At 36.0% G+C, this 26,347-nt stretch overlaps 3 protein-coding genes across 4 annotated transcripts in view; 1 reads left to right on the forward strand and 2 right to left on the reverse strand.

Annotated features, from left to right (window-relative positions):
- The window catches only part of SPATA6L (spermatogenesis associated 6 like), a 59,934-nt gene extending 59,147 nt beyond the window's left edge, over positions 1 to 787 (reverse strand). Inside the window, exon 1 of the mRNA XM_024734296.1 lies at positions 640 to 787. The gene's annotated coding sequence lies outside the window, so the exon portion shown is untranslated. The remainder of the gene's footprint in view (positions 1 to 639) is intronic.
- Positions 788 to 888: 101 nt separating this feature from the next.
- CDC37L1 (cell division cycle 37 like 1, HSP90 cochaperone) lies at positions 889 to 24,525 on the forward strand. Of its 2 annotated transcripts, XM_024734203.1 has the most exons (7): positions 889 to 1,165; positions 5,410 to 5,691; positions 8,569 to 8,662; positions 15,511 to 15,626; positions 15,989 to 16,111; positions 19,854 to 20,018; positions 23,917 to 24,525. In XM_024734203.1, the coding sequence occupies exons 1-7, from the start codon at positions 1,034 to 1,036 to the stop codon at positions 24,016 to 24,018; spliced, it is 1,014 nt and encodes a 337-aa protein (XP_024589971.1). In that variant the 5' UTR covers positions 889 to 1,033; the 3' UTR covers positions 24,019 to 24,525. The 2 variants fall into 2 exon arrangements, with proteins under 2 accessions (XP_024589971.1, XP_024589970.1); XM_024734202.1 differs by lacking the exon at positions 23,917 to 24,525 and having other exon boundaries at positions 935 to 1,165; positions 19,854 to 20,933.
- The window catches only part of AK3 (adenylate kinase 3), a 45,782-nt gene continuing 37,610 nt past the window's right edge, over positions 18,176 to 26,347 (reverse strand). Inside the window, exon 7 of the mRNA XM_024734205.1 lies at positions 18,176 to 18,231. The gene's annotated coding sequence lies outside the window, so the exon portion shown is untranslated. The remainder of the gene's footprint in view (positions 18,232 to 26,347) is intronic.

Raw genomic sequence — 26,347 nt, forward strand, 5'->3', positions numbered from 1 at the left:
TTTGAACTTTATTTTACACAGCAGATTCTTATTAGTCATCCATTTTATACACATCAGTGTATACATGTCAATCCCAATCGCCCAATTCATCACACCACCACCGCCCCCCACCACCACTTTCCCCCCTTGGTGTCCATATGTTTGTTCTCTACATCTGTGTCTCAATTTCTGCCCTGCAAACCGGTTCATCTGTACCATTTTTCTAGGTTCCACATATACGCGTTAATACACGATATTTGTTTTTCTCTTTCTGACTTACTTCACTCTGTATGACAGTCTCTAGATCCATCCACGTCTCAACACATGACCCAATTTCGTTTCTTTTTATGGCTGAGTAATATTCCATTGTATATATGGTACTGTGTTTTTTAAAGTCCTGCTCCTTCCAGTACTTTATCTTTGGCATACTCTTCTCCCCAGCCAAGTTTCGCAGAATCCTCGTTGCTCGTAACTCAGAACGAGAGGAAAGTTGTCTCTGTTTTTAAAATTTCTCTCCACTTCAACTACCCCCACCCTCACCCCCGCTTCAGAAACTGGTTTACATATCAGTAACGAGTACAGGAATGAATTGCAGTTTTTACACAATACGCAGTGGAGGACAACACTTGGTCCGAACACCTCCCCGCCCCTAGGACCCACCGTTTACTGCGTAGGAAACTCCAGACAACAAGTATTTAATACTACATGACCCTCAGCGCCGTTGAGGGTAAACTTGCAGCACTGAAAGGCTTCAGAAAAACTAGTTTTAAACAAGAAACCATTCCAGACCCACAGCCGCCTCCCAGGATCCGGGACGTACCTCCCTGGACCACGCCTTCCTATCCGGAAGTGACGTAACAAGTGAAGTACGTCTTTTTCCACCGTCCGCCGGTGGCGCGGCACAGGCTGGTGCCGGGCGTGCGTCGGCGCCGCGGCCGGCAGAGGGATTCTGGGTAACGGCCCCAGCCGGCTGGGGCGGCTGGCTCCGCGCAGTAGGTTCCGCTCACGGGAAGTCTGTTGGCAGTGGGGATTGTAGGGCCGGGGGCAGCCGGACATGGAGCAGCCGTGGCCGCCGCCAGGACCTTGGAGCCTCCCTCGGGCAGAAGGTGAGGCTGAGGAAGAGAGTGACTTGGACGTGTCCCCCGGTTCTCCTCGCTACCCGCAGCTGCCCGGAGGCGGCACCCAGGTGAGAAGGGGCCCGTGTTCTGCGGGGGGATGGAGAGGTGCCGTCACCAGGCCCCCAGAGCCCTCTGTCTCTGCGACCCTCTTCTGTGCCCTGTTCTGAGTCCCCACCTCCCCCTTCTCCCGCCCCCGACTCCCGACCCCCAACCTCGGGCGTCGGGAGCCTGAAGCCATCCCATCACTTTGTAGCATCTACTGAGGTCTTCGAAGAGGGTCTGGCCATATAGCCCCAACCTTCACCTCCACGCACACCTTTTCACCTTGGCTAATTCCTCACCCTTGGAAGAAGTTTCTCCCCTCCACCCCTCTTCTGACGGTACCCAGATTTGGGACAGCTCACTCTATAACATTGACCCTTTGTCTTGTGCCTGCTCTTATCCGAGCACTTTATTCTTTTGAAGGCACTAATAATTGTGCACAGTTGATGGGAACAGTGAATGGTTGTATTTCAATAATTCACTGAGCTCCTGACATAAAGATTTCAGATCCAGTTTATATCACTGACTTTTGACATCTGAGCAAATTCTGTAAACCTTGCTATTGATGCTGGCATAAATCTCGCCCATTCGCGTGACTATTTTCCCCTTACGTTTCTGATTTTAGTTTTGCTTCACACCATTCTTCAGTAAAAATATATAGGCACACGTTTGCCTTTTCCTTCAGACTTCTTCCTCAGATTCCTGCCGCTACTTGTGGTTTTCAGCCCAGCCTTCTTTCCTCTGAAACTTATCCAAATGTGATATACTGCCACTTAGGATTTTCCTGGTCCTATCTTAGGGAGTGCTTAGGTACTCATATCACCTTGTCTCGGTTTTTCTCCTAACCTGAGTGTTTTCGAAGTATATTTCAGGATCACGGACTAAACACTAATATGTTCAATGAAATGGATTATAGGTATTTGCCTTCTAGGCTTCTTGCAAAATGGGGTCCCCCAGGGCTTAACTGAATTAAAACAGTTTTTCTCTAGACTCATCTTGCTAGCTGTTAATGAAAATGAGTGATTCAAGTTGTTTGCCAATAAGTGTAGGGTCATCGATCCTATGCCCAGCTCACAGGGTTGGTTGGCTGCACAGAGAAAAATGCTGTTTCATAACCACAGACTGTACTTCGGCCAGCTAGTCACTGGGAAAGTGCAAGACATTTTTTTAGGAGGACAGAATGAGAGTTGATAGGTTGGTAGTCACCCACTAATTATGGATCACTGGTGTCATCTTTATATACAAAATGTGTTATATAAGCACATAATGAATGTGTTACAGAGATAGAAAAAGAATGAACAGCAGCTGCCATTGTCAGTTTTGAAGGAGTATAGAGAGGATAGAAAGGTCTCAAGAATTTCACTGCATTGTGGTTGAATCTAAAGAGTAACCTAAGAGAAACTGAATTTTAAAAATAGCTGTATATTAATTTATAAGCTTATTTAGCTGAAAGGAATTTTAGAAATGATTAGGCTTAAATCCTACATTAAAAGTGATTTCCCTGAGGCCATGTAGGCAGTGGCAGAATTAAAAGTAGAATCCACTTCTGACACCTAGTACAGTGTTTTTTCCCACCTACTGTACTGCCCATCCTGTGATGTAATGTAAAATTTTATTTGGCTGAAACTAACTTTGAATGGTACTAAGATTTGCAAAATGATTTCTAATCCTAAATTAGTTCCTGTGTTTATAACAAACCTACTTACTTGTCTTGCTGGATTTAAGTTTTAGAACTTAAGTTTTTCTTTTGGAATATTTGGAAAGAATAAAATATTTAATTCAGTATATAAACATTTTATAATCTTTATAAAAACAGCCTTGGTGTAATTTTACCAAATATAAGGAAACTAGCTATATTAATGTCATATGTGATGTATAGTTCTGAGATCCAGTTAAATGCAGTTTGGAACTTAGAGATCCTGTTTGGGAATTTTTTTAATGTAAAGTTACATTAGTAGACCTTAATGCTAACAGTTCTTTTTTCAAATCTTTGTTTATTAAAATATGATCAGTCATCTCAATACATGTTGGATAGTTTACTCAAATGCCCAAACATAGTCTGTGTAGTCTGTGCAGAAGGATATAAACATAAATCATTTTTAGAATTAAGAAATAAGATTTCTGTGTTTGATTTGAGAGGTGATTTGAGAATTTGCTCCCGCATAATTTGACAATGCAAGATATTTCCATTTGTCCTTACCTTTCTTAGTATTTCTTTGACTTTTCTTACAAAATAAATTTTATAGCTTCATTTTTCTCCTCTTCCTAGTCCCTTTTTAAGCATAGCTAGTCTGCAGTTATTCTTAACCCTATTCTAAGGTAGCAAAAAGTAAAAATAAATACCTTACTTGGTTGGTTAGGACCAAGTGGTATCTGGGCTCCAAACCTGCTAAACAAGTAAAACATCTGAATAGCAAGTGTCCACATTCCCTCCAATAGAAATCTAAGTTTGCCTGAAGACTTAGCTAAAAAAGAAGCCTTGCATGCCACTTGCCTTAGAATTCCTAACCACCACTAGTCTATTCCAAGAAGTCGAGTCGTTTATTCATCTAAGATTTATTGCATTCTAGCCCCTCAAGAAGCTGATAGTTAAACAAATAAGCACAGTATTGTGTGAAAACACCACTTTAGAAATATGCATAACTTGGGTGGAGAGGGACAGGGTAAGAGGGAAGGGACATGATGCTGGAATCTGGGATGGAGATAGGAGGTTTAGGGATGGGGGAGTTGTCACATCGAATGGGGTGGAGGGGTGGGAAGGGGATGTAAAGAATAAGCAAACAAGTAGAAGAGTGACTAGGACTGAGTCTAGAGAGATAATAGGAAGTGAGATCATGAGGGACCATGCCATGCCACAGAGTTTGCACTTTATCCCAAGACTCTAAGAATGAGTAAAATTATCATATTTGTTTCTTGGAGAAATCACTCCAAGTCTAGAAGAGTAGAGAATGGCTTGAAATGAGAAAGAGTGTATTTATATAATTAAAGTGTGAAATTACAAGGGCTTGAATAGTGATAAAGATAAGGGAATAGATTAGAGTAAAATTATTCTGAATACCTAGTTTGAAATTGATCTACATTTTGGCTAAGAAATCATAAAGAATGTGCCTTTAGCTTTTGTTTGATAGAACTGAGGAATATAAGGAATTAAACATCCGTCACGATGCTTTACACGTGGTGGTTCAATAAACGTTAAAAGTGGGCTTCCCTGGTGGCACAGTGGTTAAGAATCCACCTGCCAGTGCAGGGGACACAGGTTCGATCCCTGGTCTGGGAAGATTCCCACATGCCGCGGAGCACCTAAGCCCGTGTGCCACAACTGCTGAATCCTGTGTACCCAGAGCCCGTGCTCTGCAATAAGAGAAGCCACCGTGATGAGAAGCCCGCGCACCACAACGAAGAGTAGCCCCCGCTTGCCGCAACTAGAGAAAGCCTATGCACAGCAACGAAGACCCAGTCAGCCAAAAATAAATAAATAAAATACGTTTATTTAAAAAAAATTTTTAAATAAATGTTAAAACTAATTACTGTTGATTCTTAGAACAGAGTCACCACCTAATGAAACTTAGAAGCTTTTGCACAGCAAAGGAAACCATAAACAAGACGAAAAGACAACCCTCAGAATGGACTTAAAAAAAAAAAGAGTCACTAGGGTGGACCAGTGACTTTTTTTTTTTTAAAACAACTTTGTCTGTTTTGATTAGGATTAAGTTAAAGGTTATCTATCTGATGTAGTCAGTTTTAAATAGAAATTTCCAATAATAACAACTCAGATTACCAAGGATTGGGGTAACACAGAAAGAAAATAGAAACCAAGAAGTGATTACTTCTAAATAAAAGGTTCTTTGAGTGGAGAACTTGCAAAGCAAAGCTCTATAAAGGTCTGTTTTTCAGCATGTTGAGTGATAAGATGATGAACTAGATTTAAGCTTTTGTTTTCATTATTCTGTTTCAGGATTATGAAGACTATAAATCAAATGTTTGTTGAGGCCCCGCTGTATGCAGGACACTGTGCTAGTTGCCAGGCTTTTTGTTGCTGTTAGTTGTCAGGGGAGAGGCACAAATTAACAACAAAGCTTAGAGTCTAGTTGATGAAACAAGGTCTATAATATAAAACTCTTAACTGCAAACACAGAAGGCTGAATACCTGTGTACCAAAAACATTGTACAGAAATCCATGACTAATAGAAATTTGAACTGTGCTACATAAACATACCTGTTCTGTTGCCTTCTTCATTTCTTAAAAATACTGTTTTGTTTTTTAATCCAGATGTATAGCCATGGAATTGAAATGGCTTGCCAAAAGCAGAAAGAGTTTGTGAAGAGCTCTGTGGCGTGCAAATGGAATCTCGCTGAAGCTCAGCAGAAACTTGGTAGCTTAGCACTGCATAACTCTGAGTCCTTGGATCAGGAACATGCCAAAGCACAAACAGCAGTATCAGAACTGAGGCAACGGGAAGAAGAATGGCGGCAGAAAGAAGAGGCTCTAGTACAAAGAGAGAGAATGTGTCTGTGGAACATGGATGCCATTAGCAAGGATGTTTTTAATAAGGTACTCTCTTTTATTGGACCATAATGAAAGAAGGAAAGACTGAAGTGTTTGTACAAACCAGTTGTGCATATCTGTTAACAAAGCAACAGAATCTTATAAACAGTATTCAGTGTTGGCAGTTTAGGAAAAGTGATTGTTACAGAAATGTGTCTAATGTGGGTAGTCCTTAATCCAATTATATGGCTACAGCATAGCACAATGAATATAAGCCTGGGTTCTGGAGTCAGACTGCCTCAAATCTCAACTTTTCACAAGCTGGCTTTGTGACCTTGGGCAAGTCACTTCTCTAAGGTTTCATCAACTATAAAGAGTGGGTATGAAAGCTAAATAAGGTAACATCTTAAAAGCAGATAGCATGGGGCCTGGTATGTGGTAAAACTCAGATGTTACCAGTGCTTTCTGATGTTGCTATGCTTATCAGCTTGCTTTCAATTTTGTAACACTAATGTATCGTTACTGGTTTTATCAAATAAAACAAAGTCTCTCACTGTTATTTACCAGTATGTATTTAGTAAACCTCAGACAGTAATCTGGTCTTAGTGTTACAAGCATTATTGCTGAAAGGAGTAGTAAAATACTTTTGCCAAGTTAGTTTGTTAAGAGCGGTCTTCTGTTTCTCACTGGATTACATATATAGGCCTTATTCTTTGACTTTTGTATCTGAAAAAGAAGTGGGCAATGAAATAAAGTCATTTTCATCTAACGTCTAAAGTAGTACTCTTTCTATTTGTACTAAACTTAACTCTCAAGACTTAGGTATGGACTGCTCATTCTTGTCTAAGTCCGCATTCAGTTTATCTTTAACTGTCATTATTCTCTACATGTAGTGTGTAACACTACTTGTTTCTGCTCTGGCATCCACTCTCAACACTCCCCCCCAAGCACCTTTAATTTCCTTCCCCTGGACTAGCTCTAGTCCTGCTACAGCAATAAGTAATACACACAGGTAAATGTCTAGTACCACTAGCCCTATCAGTACTTCTTTCTTTAATGGAGATAAATTGTAAGAGTACAACATGCTTCTTGTAAAAAACAAAAACATAAACCTGTAAAGTAGAATTGAAAGGCTTCCTTCATTTCCATTTCCCAGAGATGACCACTGTTAACAGTGAGTCATATCCTTCTAGACTTTTTCTGTGATTGTACTAATTTATATATTTTTCTTTCCCCTCAACAGAATAATTCTTTCACTGAATGATTCGCTGTCTCTGTATATGTTGTTCTAAGGGATGTGTCATCTTAAGTATTACTTTATTTCTGGTTTGCATTTATACCCCAAAACTATTTAAAATAATTTTTTTATTCCAGAGGGAATTGTCAAAACAGTGTTTCTTTGTTTATAAAGTTAATGTCTCTTCTGTTAACACAGTGGTCACAAAGAAAATATTTTTGTCTCTTCTTTTAATTGTTTTTTTTTTAAAGTTGGATTCTAACATAGCTTACATTTATACCACAAATTAATTAGGACTCTCTTTATGTTCCAGTCATTTGCTCAAAATCGTACATTGATTTTGTCTGGGAGCTTGAGACTTGAGAGGACTGGTCTAGGTCTGCGCTGTCCAACTTGATAGCCACTAGCCACATGTGCCATTGAGCACTTGAAATGTGGCTAGTCCGAATTGAGATGTGCTGTAAGTGTAAAATACACGCCAGATTCTGATGGCTTAGTATCAAAAAAAGTAAAATATTCCATTAATAATTTTTTTGTGTCGCTTACATGTTGAAATGATAATATGTTGGATATGTTGGGTTAAATAGATATGCTATTAATTTCATCTGTTTCTTTTGCTTTTTAACATGGCTGAAAGGAAACTTTAAATTACATTTGTGGCTTGGATTATATTTCTATTGGACAGTGCTGGTCTAGATGGAGAATATATAAAGGAAAAAAATGCTTTTATTTTGAAATATATAAACTTGTGTGTTTCCTGATTGTAAACTGTCAGAGAGCTAGTTTTCAATTTTCATTTTTGGCAGTGATGATCTCAAGGTTTAAACGTGATCACATAATGTTCTGAGAAATTGTTCTGCCAGTTTTTCTGGCCAGATAAAAACTTCATCTTCGTCTGTTTTATGACTTATTTAACTGAAAAGAAGCACTTCCTTAATAGAAATTTGTACTTGATTTCAGAATCGAACTGTTTAGCCTCTCCTAAAAAAAGTTTACAGCAAAGGTCTGTTTTAGGTTTATGTCTTATCAAAAATTTTGTTGTAAATATACTCTATATGCTTTGAATTTCTGAGTTTGTTTCCAGCAAGAACTCCATAGATGATAGTAGGGCTGCAAATATTTAATGGAAATGAATAATGCAAAACATAAATTATGCATGTAAAGGATCTTTCTGTACCTGCCTTTGATAGGGAAATTCAGTTTTACAGAAAGGTTAATTCATTTGTTTTTCTCTGTTGATTTCTAAAATAATTGTATAATTTTCTACATATATATCACTTTAAATAAGACTAATGAAACTTCATTACAAGAAAATTTTAATTAATTTTTTTTTTTTTTTTGCGGTACGTGGGCCTCTCAGTGTTGTGGCCTCTCCCACTGCGGAGCATAGGCTCTGGATGCGCAGGCTCAGCGGCCATGGCTCATGGGCCCAGCCGCTCCGTGGCACGTGGGATCTTCCCGGACCGGGGCACGAGCCCGTGTCCCCTGCATCAGCAGGCAGACTCTCAACCACTGCGCCACCAGGGAAGCCCAAGAAAATTTTAATTTTTAATAGAGTTTTACAGATGAATTTAATGATGTAATATGAGTTTACTACATCACCTTTTTATAGTGTGTATAAGAAGGATTGCTAGGCATTCAATAAGTGAGAAAAAAATCCAATTAGAATATAAAATCTGATTTTAACTTCAAAATTTTTTTCTTAGAGTTTTATTAATCAGGATAAAAGAAAAGAAACAGAAGATGAAGATAAATCAAAATCATTTATGCAGAAACATGAGCAGAAAATCAGACATTTTGGTAAGTTTACTACTTGAGTTTCCTTCTTTTGTAATGTTTGGTACCATAAATATGTGTACAAAAGGTGGATTTATAAAATGGGGACCAAAAAGAAGACAAGTGACAAACTCCAGTTGCATAGCTGCTTCTGGCACAGTTGTATAGCTCTTGTTTTAGACTTTTTTTTGGTCGTAAAAAAATAGAGTGACAGAGTAAACTGAATTGTGAAGAAAAGCAAAATTCAATCTATTATTATATAATCCTACCCTCTAAAAACATGGTCTTTTTTACTACCTAGATTTCTTTCCATTTCCCAACTAGTCTTTGCTTTTGTCTTTTTTCATCTTTGCTTCCTTTGTATCTGATTATTTTATGGTTGTAAGATTAGCATTCATTTTTTTCAGGTTTTGGATATGATGCTATACAATTTATGTAGATGCTTCAACTGTTATTCAGATAACTAATAAGTAATAGAATATAATTTATAATAAATAATAAGTAATAGAAATACATATACAAAGAACTGAAAAATAGTTTTCTCTATTGGGGAAAAGCAGTGGGATGGGGGTTGATTTTAGTGAAGGCTTCCCAGAGGAGATAACGTCTGAGTTAGATTATAAGGAACATGTAAGAGTTCTCCATGTAGATAAGGGAGGCAAGGCAACAGCATGTCCAAAGGCAGAGTCGGGAAACAGTATGCTATGTTCTAAGAATTATAAGCAGTGACAATACTGCTGGAGTGAAAATGCTACTGGGAAGTATATATGTGTCAATTTAGTAAACATAGTTTTTATTTGGAGTATGTTAATAAGCTTTTTAAATGACATTTTGAGACCTTTTTCCTATTGGTGTTTCTCTCCCAAAGTATTTAGAATTTCATTCATCCTTATGTCAGTACAACGGATACTACTTTAGATTTTTTCCTTTTTTTGCAGTTTATTCATAAATTATTTCATAAAGTTTATTCATAAAATTTATTCATTTTTCTCATACTTTTTATTTTTAAATAAATTTATTTATTTTATTTATTTTTGGCTATGTTGGGTCTTTGTTGCTGCGTGCGGGCTTTCTCTAGTTGTGGCGAGCGGGGGCTACTCTTCATTGCGGTGTGCGGGCTTCTCATTGCAGTGGCTTCTCTTGTTGAGGAGCATGGGCTCTAGGTGCACGGTCTTCAGTAGTTGTGGCTCGCGGGCTCTAGAGCACAGGTTCAGTAGTTGTGGTACACGGGCTTAGTTGCTCTATGGCATGTGGGATCTTCCTGGACTAGGGCATGAACCTGTGTCCCCTGCATTGGCAGGCAGATTCTTAACCACTGTGCCACCAGGGAAGCCCTCATACTTTTTATTTTTAAAAAGTGAAATAAGTTACGTATTCTGTTTAATTCAAGAATAGTGTCTGAAGAAGTAAGCGAAGTTTATTTTTGCAAATATTATCATTCCAGTATTATTTACAATAGAAAAAATGGATATACAGTCATCTCTTGGGTAGATATTAAAATCTTTAAATAAGCGGAGCCCTGAATTATAAGAATAAAAAGCAAAAATTTTGTAAATGAATCTTAGTTGTGATAACGTGAGTTGCAGCTCCCACCTACAGCCCTTACTTCCCAGGCCTGCGTGTTCTGTAGGAAAAGGAGTACCATGTACTGATTACTCTTTCAGAGCATGATGCATCTGGTAGAATAGCATCCCTCAAGGTGCTTTCACAGAGCTCGCATTCTGTAGGCCAGTTGCTTTGGAGCCATGGGAAACCTAGTGCATGTAAAATAGTTCCCTCACTTTTGCTATAAACTGAGTGCTGTGGTCAGAAGGAATTTTGTTTGGGAAAATATCCCTACCTCACTAGGTGTAGTAACCCACCTGGCACTATAATTATGTGTGTCTTCAATAAAACATTTCACTATCCTATAAAACCTACTGCTTCTGTGTAGTAATGTTCATAAGACCAGTGAATTTCATGAGCCTGTTGTCTTCATTTCTTTTGCTGTAAATTGAGTTTTGGGGTCAAGAAATAATGTGGTATGGGGAACATCCCATTTAGTAAGACCACAGATGCATTACTGGTAGAAGCATGGCAAAGAGGGAGGGCAATACCAGATCTCAAATGGTCTTGTTCAAGTGAGGAACCACTGGTCCCTCCAAAATGAAACGGGACCAAGATTATCGACCTATTACTTGATGGTTGGCTGGTCCTTCCAGCTTGATGGTTGGCTGGCCTCTTCAATATTGAGGTTTCAGCACTGGTTTCTGCTACTGGTAAATTAGGTATTCAGTGGCTAACCTGGAATACCCTTGATGAAGAGATCCCATGCTGTTGAATCTCTGCATAATCTCAAATCTACCACCATGACTCCTTAGTTTATAAAATATTGTACAAACAATCAGATGGCTGAGGAAATATGTGACTAATAAACAGTTGTTTTGCCATTGCATGAGTGGGCTTCCATGTCTCATCCTTTAATACTAACCAGAGCCTTACTGTCTTCAAAGCCAACCAGACCTGATAGCCATTCCCAGATTCACATTGTGCCTGTTTCTTAGTGGAAATACACTTGACTTTTCACTTTGGGCAAGATATCCTACTTGCCACAGCCCATTGGATCCCCAGAAATGTTACTAGGGTAGTATAGGCTCCCAAAATTTTCCTGTGTTTTTATTTCCCACTTTCTGGCATGTTTGTTTGTATCGTACCAAGACAAATGGGATACCTGCTCCTTCTTGCTCCCCAAGTTCCATCAGAGTACAGTAGACCAGTGTGCAGTCATGTGGGATGATGAGATAGCCAAAGTCTCTGGGGACTAAATTATGGCACAGAGTTGATGGAGAGACCTGAGGCAAGACAGTGAAAGTTTAATAATTGTCCCACCTGGGTGGAAGCAGATGTTTCTGGAGTTGTGTGCTTGTTGTAATAAAGGAAAAAAAGGCATTTGTCAGAATAATGACTACATTCATATAATCCTTTGAAGTAAACACATTTGGAATAGCAGCTGTGATTAGAGCTTCTAGCTGGAGGCTTTCCAAACTTGGTTTGCATTCCAGACTCTTGGAAGACATGGGCCTAGAACACGGGAGGTTGTGAAGGGCTGCAAAGGCTTGACACTGTACTACTTTGTGGTCTCATGCGTACGTATATTCTTCAGACTTCCTCCTAACTTTCCCTTATGGTATCTTTTGATATTTTTTGACTGTCTTTTCTTATATTGCTTTTATTACCCCTTGTAATTAGATGGAATTTACCATCTAATGATTAATGGTACAACCATGTCATGGAATATTGTGAAGTATTAATTTTTTCCCCCATATTTATGTTTACTTATTAATTTAGTTAATTCGTGTTTTATAAATATAAAATACCAATTTAGAAATAAAGTCTGTTTTCTTTTAAACTTCACAGAACAGTTTTCTTCAAAGTCATATGCATCTTTGACATCACTGTCTTTATGATGATTAGAGCTGATTTTTGGTGATCTAACAGTTTTTCATGGCACATCATCTGTTCACTTCCAACCAAAGTTAGCTGTGATTCAGCATTTCTTTGAATCTGTGTGGGATGTTGCCACTGGAGATTTTGTTAAAAGCTGTAAATATTTGCATAGATACTATGTTAGAATCAGTTGTGCTGTAGGTGGATATTCAGTCTCTTCAATGTAATCACTTACATTTTTCAAAAACACATCAGTATCCTATTTTTGAAAAACATTAATAAAAGTACTCTTAGAATGTGAAGTGAAATGAGTAGGAAATTAATATGTATGATATGATTCTAATTTTGTTTCTCTAAAAGTCATTAAAAAATAAACCAGAGGGAAATACATCAGAATGTTAACATTGATTATCTCTTGTAAGCATTGCAGGTGGTTTTTATTTTCTGGATTTTTCAAATTCTTCACAATGAAAATACTTTATTTTTATAATCTGAAAAAGAAATATTTTTAAAGAGTTTATCCTAAGAATTCAAGGATAGCTTAACATTAGAAGACTCATTAATGTGATTCACCATATTAACAGATTGCAATAGCATAAGCACAGGACTTAGTGATAAGTTTGATGTGGGAGGAATGGAAATGTCAGAAGAATCTCTGAAATACCTGATTGGGTGACATGGAACCTAGGAAGCAATGTAGATGGGCAGGGAGAGAAGAATGGGTTCATTTTCAAATAAGATGAGTTTATGTGCAGGCATGTAGGTAGAAGTAGCTGTCTGGTGGTAGGTGATTGGGAATACAGGAGATCTGGAGCTCAGGATATATTGAAAAATAGGTCATATATCATTCATTAAGAAATTCACAACCTAGTTGGGAGGTTTTTGGTATATTGACAAATTAAGATACTTAGTATAATTCAAAGGATTGAAATCTATCATTCTATCAGTATAATGCAAAAAGGAAAGGGAAATAAATAATGAAGTGTATTTGGGGACCATTTTAGGAATCAGATGGAATATTGAGAGCTAAAGGGTGGATTGGGATTTAGACATTCACCAGAAAAAAAATATATGGGTGAAGATACATAATTAAAATATTTTAATTTGTCAAAGTAAGGTTTTTCAAGCATTCAGAGAAGTTGGTTGGCTAGTTTAAATGACTAGATTATCCTTAACCAAAAGATTAGCTTAGGGCTTCCCTGGTGGCGCAGTGGTTGAGAGTCCGCCTGCTGATGCAGGGGACACGGGTTCGTGCCCCGGTCCGGGAAGATCCCACATGCTGTGGAGCAGCTAGGCACGTGAGCCACGGCCACTGAGCCTGCGCGTCTGGAGCTTGTGCTCCGCAACAGGAGAGGCCACAACAGTGAGAGGCCCGCATACCGCAAAAAAAAAAAAAGGATTAGCTTAACATTTGATGGATGAATGAATGAATGAATTGTTCATATTGTGTTAATAATACCTAGTATTTATCAGGTGTTTACTTTCTGTCAGGTACTGTTTTAAGTGCTTTATATGTATTAACTCCTTTAGTCCTCACAAAAATCCTATGAGTTAGATGCTGTTTTTAGCCCTCTTTTACACATGGGGAAATGTAGGCATAGAGGTATAACAGAACTTGCCCAAGGTGTGGTAAGGCCAATACTTGAACCTAGGCAGTTTAGTCCTAGAGTCATCATGTTAGATTGTGTTACTCTCCATTTGATTTTTAGTTTCTTTATAAATTCCAAAGTAATATGTGTACTTTCTGGTATGTTCTGTTCCACTAAGCCATTGATTCTCTTGATATATTTTGTTCATAAAATTCCACACTCTTCCCACAGAGGTCTTAATGGACTACTTGTAACGTAACTTCTCAACTTCATAATAATTTAGTATGCATTTTTGAAATCAGGTATTGACAATTCTTTTTCAGGTAAAGAAAAACTATGGTCATCCTCAAGTGTTAGTTTTGTCTCAGTTATTAAGTGGATAGTTTAAAACCTTTAACGTTTAGTGACACCCTTCTTCACGGCCCCTACAAGTGTCACTAACCCTTTCGTATATATCTTTCCTGCAAAAGAAACCAGAATGGGTAGGAATTTGGTGCCTAAGTCACAATGCTGCCCATGGAGAAGTAAACGGAGAAGCAATGATCTCTGAATGGTTGATAGAGTTGAAAATATTCCCTCTTCAGAAGTGTAACAAAGCTAAGGCAAAATTGCTTTATAGGATTTATTTTATGGCTTCAGGTATAAGAAATAGAATTATGCTTTCTTTAGATCTGACCCACAGAAATTATTAATTAGATTCTTTATATAATTTGAGAAGTAGTTTAAAGTAACTTAAATAATCATCGTTTCTCAGAATTTAAAATGACCTAGTCACTGTATCCAAAGTGTTGGGGAAGTAACTCTCTAAAGCTTGTAAAACTCTTTATGAGAAAATGCTAAAATGCTTTTTTCCAATTTTTTAAATGAGGAAAAAATCATTATTTTTAATTAATTTCCATGTGTTGCTGTGTATTTCTCAGTAAGACATTTGTCCTCAGTTTTGTTTTTACTTGTGTTCTGATGTGGAACTTCAGAAGTTCATTTTGTGTCTAGAGGAAAGATTTATTGCCAAACTATTGAGATAGCCTTATAAAATTTCCATGATGACTCAGTAACTTTCTTGGTTGGATGAGTCTAAATAAAGCTCAACACTTTGCTGGTTCTGTTAATTACTTGGGTGGTATCAACTTTTTGACCAAATTTCTTAACTAATTTGGGTAAAGATGACAGTACACCTTTAGTAGTATTTGGACTGGTTTGGTATTCTGAAGCAAAATGGCAGCTATTTTCAAATATGCTTAACTAATTTTAAAAAGATTTTGTTTTCTACGTATAAAGTCATCATGACTAAATGGTTAACATGACTAAAATGGTTAAAGTATATTTACTATTATAACACTTACTGGATTGGTTTCCCATGCTGTTGACATTTTACCATATTATCTTAGACATATTTTAATAAATTAGAAGAAATGTAGTTTTTCTGAATCTTTTATTAAGTCTTTGTTTGCTCAGTGTAGTTTCTTGAGGTTTTGCTTTCTTATGCATCTTTCTAACAGAAAAATTTGTATTCTCTGAATAAATAATATTGAATCTCCTGAAATTATCTGTACTTACTTTAGCCTAGAATGACCAGGAGTCTCTATTTGCCTGGGACTTCGGGCATTCCCCAGATGTAGAACTTACGGCTTTAAACCAATCACCCTACTTCAGCCTGACATTATTTGAAATAAAGTTTGCTATGAATTTTGAAAGCTATTTCCAATATGCTGGGTATTCCAGTAGCTAGTATGTATTCCAATAACATACTGCTATGGTAATGTGAGTTGTCTTTAAAGAGAATCATTTTAAAATACCATTTCTTTGCTTACAAGAGGAAAGTATTTGACATTCATGGCTTAATTCTTTTTTTTACAGGTATGTTAAGTCGATGGGATGATAGTCAGAGATTTTTGTCTGACCATCCATACCTTGTATGTGAAGAAACTGCTAAATATCTTATTTTATGGTGTTTTCATCTAGAAGCTGAACAGGTATCATGTGAAACTTGAATTTCTGGGAACATTAGTGGAATTCTGATTTACTTTTTTGTTTTGTTTTTTCCGTTACTTTAAATGAAAGTAGGAAGGTCATTAAATGAAATTATAATTTTGTTTTGTTTTCACATCTACTTGAGCTTACTGTTGGAATTTTTTTTAGTTATTTCAGTTAGCATAGGGAAACTTGTTTCCAATGTGCTTTCCCTGCCTGCCTGCCCCCTCACCTCTCTTGTTCCCATGTATTGATACTATAAACCTTTTTCTTTTTTAACCTATTTAAAAATCATATTTTAAAAATCCAAATAGTAATCACAATATTAAATATATTTTTTATAATTTTAATCTGTTACTTTCAGAAAGGGGCTCTGATGGAACAAATAGCACATCAAGCAGTTGTAATGCAGTTTATTATGGAAATGGCCAAAAACTGTAATGTGGATCCAAGAGGATGTTTTCGCTTATTTTTCCAGAAAGCCAAAGTAAGTAGCTATTTGGTATTGTTAAATGGGAAGGTTAGGTTTTAGCTGAGACCTCATTTGTCCATACACATCAATGGAAGCCATCCAACCAGGATGCCACAGGCTAAATTCTGTAGATTTTATAAGGAAAAGAAAAATTATATTGTTGTTTTCATGCTAATATAGATTTAAAGGAGCTATATAAGAAGCTATACTATACAGCATGTATGTGAAATTGAGAGCCATTTACATGAATGTATGTATTCAGGAAAATTAGAGGAATGGTTAAAAAAAATCTGTAGTACACAGAATATTATTCAGCCATCAAAATTATATTTATGAAAAATTTTTAACCTGAGGAAATGCTTTGCTATAAAGTCAAAAGAAGTGATACATGTTTATATATACAGGATGAAGTCAGCTATATTAACGAAAAATAGGTATGTCTAGAAAGATTAAATAACATTTCACACTCACTAAATTTACTAATTTAAATTATTACTATAATTTAAAAGTTGTACAAGAAGTAGAGCAATAAGAATTCACATGCACTGACTCTAGGAGTATAAATTGGTATAACCTCTTTGGAAAATTTCCTTGTAAAGTTGAACAAGACAAGTGCTTACAGCGAGAAATTCTCCTAGGTATATACCCTAGAGAAAAACGTCTCAACATGTGGTCCAGGGACACTTGAGGGTTTTCAAGACCCTTTCCATTAGTCCTGAGTCAAAACTATTTTCATAATAATACTAAGATGTTATTTGCCATTTTCACTCTCATTCTCTCATCAGTGTACAGCATAGATTGATACAGAAGCAGATGTGTGAATACAGCTATCTTCTGTTAAGCCAGACTTCTCACTAAATTGTTTGTTTTGAAAATAGAGTTTTTTTAAAAAAAGTATGTTATAAATGTTAACATGTAATGAGTTTGTTATTATATTTCAGTTAATATATATTTAATTCCTCAGTTTTAATTTCTAACACATAAGTATTGATAGATATAGCCCACATAAACAGGAACTCTTTAGGTTTCTCAATAATTTTCAAGAGTATGAGGGAGTCCTGCGACTATAAAGTTTGAGAACTGCTGCCCTAGAGACACTCATGTATGTGCTTAATAGAATTGTTCATAATAGCAAAAAGTCTGGGAACAACCCAAATGTCTGTTAACAGTAGAATGAATAAATTGTGGTATATTCATTTGGTAATATACTAATCAGCATTGGCATGGATAAAAAGACAAGAAAGCAAAAAAAAACCAAGTCTTAGAATGGTATATCTGGTATCATTTTTTAAATTTTATATTTTTTATAAAGTTCAAAAACAAGCAGAACTAAATATATTGTTGATGATACATAAATTTTAAGCAGTAAAACTGAAGAGGCAAAGGAGTGATTAGGACAAGTTACAATAATGGTAACCTCAGAGAGAGATGGAATGCTCTTTGAAACTCATCTCTAAGATACTAGTAATGATCTATTTCCTAATTTTTGTGGGTACATAGTGGGATTTTTGCCCAATAAATTGTACGTAAATATTTTACATGCTCTTTTTTGCATATATGATATATTTTAGCATACACAATTAGAAGTTAGAAGGAAATATACCAAAAGTTTAATTTTGATTATACCTGGGTCGTAGAAGTATAAGTCATTTCCATTTTCTTTTTCATATACTACAGTCAACATATTTCCTTTTATAGAGAAAAACATTGTGTTTTTAAAATAAAAAAAAGTAGTATGGCAGCAGTCCTACCTTCTACTTCTACTGTTAAAATACAAAATTTTCCCAAGACAGTAGTTTTAATGAGTAAACAATTTTTTAAAAAAATAAACTTATTTATTTATTTATTATTGGCTGTGTTGGGTCTTCATCGCCACGCGCGGGCTTTCTCTAGTCGCAGTGAGCAGGGGCTACTCTTGGTTGTGGTGCACGGGCTTCTCATTGCGGTGGCTTCTCTTGTTGCAGAGTACAGGCTCTAGGTGCACAGCCTTCAGTAGCTGCAGCACGCAGGATCAGTAGTTGTGGCACCCAGGCTTAGTTGCTCCATGGCATGTGGGATCTTCCCAGACCAGGGCTCGAACCCGTGTCCCTTGCATTGGCTGGCAGATTCTTAACCACTACACCACCAGGGAAGCCCTTAATGAGTAAACGATTGAGTTGGTATTTTAGTTAGGCTTCTGATGACTATTCTAAATTTTCACTTGACACATAGGCATTAAAAATAAAATCATACTTTCTTTTTCATCTTACATTAATGGATATGTTTGAACTAGTGCTTAGTAAGATAATGGAACATAGTCAAACTATATGTATCCTTTGAAATTTACTTTGACAAAATAGAACTGAACAGCTATGCAGTCTTAGATCTTAACATTGTGCTCTTAATAATTTCTTTTAAATTAAGGAATAACTTTCATGAGGTGCTTGCTTTGTGCCAGGTATTATTCTAGGCACTTTACATGGATTAACTCATTAAATCCTCATAACATTTTATAAGGATTTTTATTTCTTTTTTTACAAACGAGGAAATTAGCATAGAGAAACTGAGCAAGTGACCCATAGGTTGCTTAATAAAACAAAAATCAATCAAGTCTCTCTAGATCTAAATCCCTAGGCCTTAGGCATGAAGTAAGGTCAGCAGTTGTGTCACTTGATTCCTTTAATGGTTTGCTACATAACCATTTCAGAAGGACTACTTTTGGATATGAAGGCTAACATTACATGTGTCTACACGAGTACCGTATATTGACTAAAGTGAAATGTTATAATATAATTAAAGAAATGATTCCTAAATTCTTAAAAAGATAGAATGGCAGCACAGAACATTGTCTGCATTATTTGTATAGATATTGATGCTAGTAACTAATCCATAGGTTTTAATCCAGTTACACAACGTAAACTACATTAAAGAAAAAAATTGCACTGCAGACGAATGGGCCCATTGATATTCAGGAATGAGACTTCGACAAAATCTCTTCCACCACTTGAACTTAAATTCTGTGATCTATTGTGTAGGATGTGCTCTGTGTCATTTTTTAATCTGCAAAGGAAACATTTATAATTGGAGGCTACTGCCAAAAGGATGTTTTGCATTAAGAATTTTGCTTTATATTAAATACACCTTGGGAGAGAGAATTCCCTTCCCTCAACATAACTCATCGTACTTTTTTCTTTCCATAATCTTGAAAAGAAGGTACTTCCTTAACTAAAACATTAAGGTATTTTCATAACGAAGTTGAATGTTGAGTTTAATTGGCTTTCATGGCTTTTACAAATAGGGGTTTTAGGGTCAGAGAATTACTAATAACAATAATAGTGTTCCCTCATTAATTGGTAGAGAATTAGAAGGTTTAAAGAATATCTCTTGGCTGTTGCTTGGCACTGGGAAGAGGAGAGGAGAACATGAGAGGTTAAATGAGGACTATTTTGGATCCTGTCAAGAATATAGATAAATCAAGAGAAATACAGAGGAAGCCTACCTTCTTTCATTTTATTAGTGTGTATGTGTAAAGACGGGCTGTTTCTTATTAGTTTGTTTTATTTTGCTGAAGCAAAGGGAAATGGAACAAACCAATCTTCAATATTCATATAAAACAGGCAGTTTTCAGAAATCTGACAGAGATCTTGGTGGTTTCTACACTGAAACTATTCACCTCATCTTTACTTCTTCCACTTCAGGCCTAATATATGCTTGCTAGAGTTTACTCTGTGGTCTGGAAGTCTTGAAAAACACAGTCTTTATATTTTGTATTTTCTAGGCAGAGGAAGAAGGTTATTTTGAAGCATTCAAAAATGAACTTGAAGCTTTCAAGTCAAGAGTAAGACTTTATTCTCAATCACCAAGTTTCCAACCTATGACAGTTCAGAATAATGTTCCCCATTCTGGTGTTGGATCTATAGGTTTATTAGAATCCTTACCACAGGTAAGTTGGAAAAGTAAATATTTATTTTATAAATATATTAGTTTACATAATTTTTGTTCTTTTGGACTTCTCTTTCTTCTTATACATTATATATGTGTGGTCATTTTAAATATTCTTGCCTCAAAAGATAACTCTTAAGTTTCATCTCATGCCATATTTTGGCATTAAATCTTGTTCATCTCTTAGGTATTTAGAGAGATACCAAATTCCACTCCTTTAAATACAGAAGGGATGAGGACCACCTAAGCATTCTTAAGGGCAAGTGTTAACTATTGATCATCTCAATCATAAACTTCTCAGGATGGCTCCTGAGGAACATCTCATTCTAAGTAGAACTATACTGTTAAGAATTTATTGAGATGAATTAGCTTCAAAGCATATGTCCAAGTAGCAACCAAGATGATCTGTTGCATGAGTTTAGTAGTAATATCTTTTTGAATGTTGGTGTTGCCTACCAGATGTAACATCTTACTACAAATTAATGTAACTTATGCTAAGCTGTTCTTTATGGTAATATTGGCCAATTCTTTGAGCCCCTTGGAAATCTGCTATTAGAATAAGCTAAAACCATGTCACTAGTGTGAAAGAATTTATGTCAAAGAGGAGGTTGGACCACAGGTCTGCCTGATTCTACTTAGGATTACTGTTTTAAGTTATTAAAAGTTACTGCCCATTTTGGTTCTAGTAGCATTTAAATTGAACCAGTCATCTCTCATTTTCTCATTTTTAGGACCTAAGATTTTAGGAACAGCTTTAGCCAGTTTAGCCTGTTGCCTACACAGTGAAAGGGAAGTCTCACTCAAAAGGCAGTGTGGGGCTTCCCTGGTGGTGCAGTGGCTGAGAGTCCACCTGCCGATGCAGGGGACACGGGTTTGTGCCCCAGTCTGGGAAGATCCCGCATGCCGCGGAGCGGCTGGGCCCATGAGCCATGGCCGCTGAGCCTGCGTGTCTGGAGCCTGTGCTCCGCAATGGGAGAGGCCACAACAGTGAGAGGCCCCCATACCACAAAAAAAAAAAAAAAAAAGGCAATGTGAGGAGAGCCCTGTATTTATTTTTAAATCTCAAGAGTGGTAGAAATTGAGATTTTCAATATCTTGACCTTATGTATCTATAATTTCACTATTCTGGTTATATGTATTGTAGGCCAAAGGGACAATTTAAGGAAAGCAATTGATCACATTCAACTCAGCCAAAAATATTATTTTCAAGGATAGAAATAATTAAGGTCCGATTTTTAAATAATTAGTAATGTTAACCCTTAGTTAGACATGTAAGCAATATTCTCTCTCAATCTGTCCTACATATTACCTCTTAATGCTGTTTAAATAAAATGAAAATTTTCTCTTCAGTTCTGTGAGAAAGAGCCCATAGGGACGCAGTCTTTCCAAAGGAATTTTTTGACTAAGTCTCTGTAAGTTCAACATATAAACCTCCTAAAACTAAGGTGTTACATAATGAATGCAGAGGAAAAGACTTTTGAAGGATGTTGTTGATTCTAAACGTAAGAGGGAAAAGATAAGATTTCAGCTAGATCCACAGAAACACTGTTATTTGAGAGAAGGATAAGATGATAGATAGGATAAGATGAGAGACAAGCTGAGGGACTAAGTTGTCAACTGAGAGGAGATTTGGAAGAAGAGCTTAACCATAACAATAACATCCCATTTTTATTATATCAGTTTATAAACTGCAAAACACTTTTACATGGTGTCTCATTTAATCTTCTCAAAAATGCTGTGACACATTTTCATTCATTTTATGGATGAGTAAACTGTACCTCCTGGAGGTTAAGTAATCTACCTGAAGTCAATACAGTAAGTGATGGAGCTAATATGCTAATCCTGGATTTCTGTTCTACTCCATTGCTTATTCATTCTCCTACATCAGGGGTCCTCAACTCCCGGGCCGTTGACTGGTACCAGTCCGTGGCCTGTTAGGAACCGGGCCGCACAGCAGGAGGTGAGCGGCGGGCAAGCGAAGCTTCATCTGCTGCTCCCCGTTGCTTGTATTACCGCCTGAACCATCCCCCCACCCCTACCCCAGGCCAGTGGAAAAATTGTCTTTCACAAAACTGGTCCCTGGTGCCAAAAAGGTTGGGGACCACTGACCTACATCATAGAATATTGTTGAATCATATGCTAGAAATAGGACAAGACACTCAGTTGTGTGCTCTTGGGAGGAACTGGTCTCTGGGACAAGAAATGTGTTGAGTATGTTATTAGATGAGAATATAGGGTAATCAGTGGAATTTAAGTGTACATTAGGTTAGGTATATGGATTGCTTTTTGTTTTTTTAAGTCTCCTCATGATGATGTCTTCAGTTCTTAAGGAGGTGGGTAGATGAATTCTAGAGAATCTCTTTAGCCAGTTCTAATACTCAAAATTCTCCATGAAAATCTGGAGCCTAGTCTTAATAGAGAGTAACTGTAAGCTCTGTTCTGAAGGCCTTTGGAATTGGGCCTGGATGGTCAGAAAAGATCTTAGCACTCTGTTTCTTTGGAGAATGGGATAACGTAACAAGATTATTAATAATTTTTTATAAAACTTAAATTTGGATAACACTTTAGCTTTTAATCTCTTTTTTAATTGACAGCAGTCTCGTGAAGTAAGCCAAATACCATTATCATTAGCTTTGAGAGAACTAAACCAAGGCCTCTTGGACAGAGATACAAGTAACAGTTACCTTAGGCTTATCCTGTATACTAGCTTTTAATGTTATTAAATTTTGATGAATTATTTTCTCTTTGAGGATGGCATTATACTAAGTGGAAGAGGTAGGGTTAGAACTGAGGTCCAAAGTTATTTTAGTGTTCCAGACCTCAGTCAGTTATTTGTGCCACTTCCTTCATAAAAACCTGATTGAGAATAATCCAACTAACTTCTGGCTTACTTTTTGATTTTTACAATAAAAGAATCACAAAGTATTGTACTTTATTAAGGAGACCTTTTGAAAACCCTGCCTCCCTTTGGTATGGGGAGGTTTAAGATATCTATGCCCTGTGTGGACTGTTTTCCTCATTGATGTTTATTAAATAAAATAAACAGATGAAAGTAGGTGATACATAATAAAACTCTAAGTATGAGCAGATATTCAGAACAACTGATAAAACTGAATTCTTGGGGAAGAATTTCCTAAAGTCCTAGGTCTTAAGGGCTTACGTCTCTATTCATGATGCTTTAATAATAATGGGTTTATTTTTGCATTTATTGAATAAAGTTTTCTATTCCTAGTTTTAGAAATGAACAAATTAGAATATTTTTGAGTTCTGCTGTTTAAAAAATAAACAAAACCTAAATTAAACTGTTCTTTTGTTTTCAACTTTTTAAATACGAGTCTAAGTACCTTTCAAAAGATTAACCATTTCTCACTTGGGTTTGTTTTAACCTTTGAGAAACCAAAATAGACTCTGAAGATAGCTATAATATTTTCTTAGTAAATATATTTTTTCCTTATTCAAGTGTTTTTGTAATTTTAGTATTTACTGTTACAATTAGTAATCTTCATAATACATATAATACATTGCTGGCTTAAAGCCATATTTATCTTTTAAATTATCAATAGCTATGTACATATAATCATATGGAAGATACAGTCTTATATGATTAAATAATTAAAATTATAGAGTTTTGTTAAACAGAGGAAAAAGGTAGTGTTTATTACATTTCTATTTTTCACATACATCATTCTCTCTTTATCACATCTCTTTGGATTAAGTGGTAATAATCTATTTAATTTTTTTCTTTATCTTCTTGGGTTTCAACCCAAGTCTGACTTCAAAGTCCATCTTTTTTCCTGTTCTGCTATACTGCAGAGAAATAGAGAATGCAAAACTGAATATGCAACTGCATATACTGGCATAAAACTGATGATCATTCATTCATTCTTTTTTCTTTTCAGAATCCAGATTATCTTCAGTATTCTATCAATACAGCTCTCTGCAGTTTAAACTCAGTGGTACATAAAGATGATGATGAACCCAAAATGATGGACACTGTATAATTTGGTTAAGACTGCTGAAGCCAAGTGCTATTTTGTTACAAGAAAGGAAGAACTTGGCTATTTTCTTGACACTTTTATGGGTGCTGCACTTTATTTTTGTTCGGTTTTTGATGGGAGGGAGAACAAAGAGTACTGAAACGTTTTGTAAAATTTTTTTCATGTGCTGCTAGGTTTTTTTCTTTTGTTTTTTTTTCTGAAGAGAGGAGTGGTACCACATGTTGCAAGAAGTCAAACTGGACATTATTTTGTTTTTTTTAGCTACTAAATTTGCCTTTAATCTTATTGTTCTCAATTTTGGAATCAAAGTATGAAAATCTGCACAAATGCAATGTTTACAAGAACTGGTTGATTCTAGGAGGCATCTGCTACAGTCTTTTTATATGGATATGTACATGTCCTACTCTACAAAAATGATTAAAGATAAAAATGTACTTGTATCCTATTGCTAATTTAGCTGTCAAATCTGGTGTTTCATCATATTAAAAGCAATAAATCAGTAGTTGATAATCTACTTTACTAAGTAAGTGGGGTGGTACAAATTAAAACAAAATATTTCCCCTTAAAATAATATTACATTTGTTTTTTCGGCACCATCAGTTAAATCCTTGACTATAATATCTATTTTATATAGATACTAAACTTATCCCCAAGTATTCTCAGAACTATATTCCTTAGTAGTTGATTTTACCCTGTTGACATTTTAATATTAGGGTTATATAGTGATATAAAAAGTGATAAAGCTAATACAGATTTTTTTTTTTTACTGAGAGGAACTTCAATCTCACTCCTAATTTCTTTATTTGACATAGTCTGGGATCTCTCAGGGAGCAAGTTTTAAAAGAATACTAATGGCCTGTAAGAACAAATAGGGAAAAATAATCTGATTTTTTAAATTGTGGTTATTGTTTGTTTTACTCTGATATGGCCCAAAGACTTTTTTAAAAAGGCAAGAGAAATCTTTTGGAGCTAAGTACATATTTCTAAGAATTTGGTGATCCTTACTGGTAATGATGGCTTTTACTACATTTGTCATTCCTCTCTTTAGCTCAGTTACCATGGAATGCTTCTGAGCTTTACTACTTCCTATATAATTCACTTTAAATATGCCAGGATATTTGATTATTCATTTTATTTGGAATGAGATGACAATGTTAATTATTCTGTCCTTATTATTTGAGGATTAACCTTCTGACTTATAGGAACATGAGCTTTGATTGGAAACCAATGTAGTCTTTGGCTCAGTCCCATTGAGACTAGTAGCAAACATTTAGAAGATGACTAAATGGGATTTGGACTATGCGTCTCAATTTGAGAAGCCAGGTAATGCCAAGGGACCCACATGGTGATCAGACCTGTTATCTTGGCCTCATTTGCACCTTGTTTTAACTAATCTGAGGTGATAAGGCACTTAGTACCCATAGAAATGGACTGGAATTACTGAATCTACGTATGTAACACCACAATCTTCCTGGTTTTAAGAATAAAGCTGTTTTTGTGCTTTTGATATAAATACATACTCTATAATAAAATGTTTGACTAATTTATATGGTAGTATTCATCAGCCTGAATTTTTTTTTAACCAATGACCTAGTTATAGAAGTTTTTTTGTTGTTGTTTGTTTTTTTCTGTTCTGGAGCAAGCTCTTGCTTTTTCCTTCCTATCAAATGGAGAATGAACATAGGAATAAAATCCCCAGTTTCACAGAAATGTAACTTGAACCATTACTTTCCATTCTTCTCACTTTTCCCCAGGATTTGCCTGTAAGCTTTAAAATTGTTTTGAATTTCATTTTGCCTTAGGTTAGAGGTATTAAAAACTGAAGACTGGAAGGAGAGAAATTATCAACAAACTGAGTAAACTATTCCGGAAGGATTTTTTGGCTTTTGTTTTCTAAAACAGAAGAACTATTTAAAATTTGGCTATGTGTATTCTTTTACTTTCAAAGGGAAGTGTTGTATCAGTGTGAAAGTGATTGGATTTACTTTGGGAACTACTGACTGATGCCATAATTTGCACTTAAAGACTATAACTTACAATTTAGCAGTACTATAGTACTCAGAACAATAAATTGATATCCTTTTTATTTTTCTTTATTTTGCTTTACTACTAAGAACTAACTCCTATTAGGAGAAATGTCTTCTGTTTCTTAAATAATAAGAGTATACTAAGCAAAGGAATAATTTATATTTCACGTTAGACAATTTTCTCCAAACTATACAAACCATGGAAAGTCCCAACAAATAAGTGAAACCTTTGACATCAAAGTGTCCATCAGAGATTATTTCATTTGATAAAATTAATCTTCCAATAAAAGATTTTTTTAAGATTT

The sequence above is a fragment of the Neophocaena asiaeorientalis genome, unplaced genomic scaffold (assembly GCF_003031525.2).
Source record: "Neophocaena asiaeorientalis asiaeorientalis breed wild unplaced genomic scaffold, Neophocaena_asiaeorientalis_V1.1 scaffold256, whole genome shotgun sequence".
In the NCBI taxonomy this organism is placed as follows: Eukaryota; Metazoa; Chordata; class Mammalia; order Artiodactyla; family Phocoenidae; genus Neophocaena; species Neophocaena asiaeorientalis.

Bases quoted from the DNA above. Each gene is read 5' to 3' on its own strand.
- CDC37L1 (XM_024734202.1), top strand. From the start codon at position 1,034: ATGGAGCAGCCGTGGCCGCCGCCAGGACCTTGGAGCCTCCCTCGGGCA. The intron at 8,663-15,510 runs GTAAGTTTACTA...TTTTTTTTACAG, and splicing joins GCAGAAAATCAGACATTTTG to GTATGTTAAGTCGATGGGAT. The intron at 16,112-19,853 runs GTAAGTAGCTAT...TGTATTTTCTAG, and splicing joins TATTTTTCCAGAAAGCCAAA to GCAGAGGAAGAAGGTTATTT.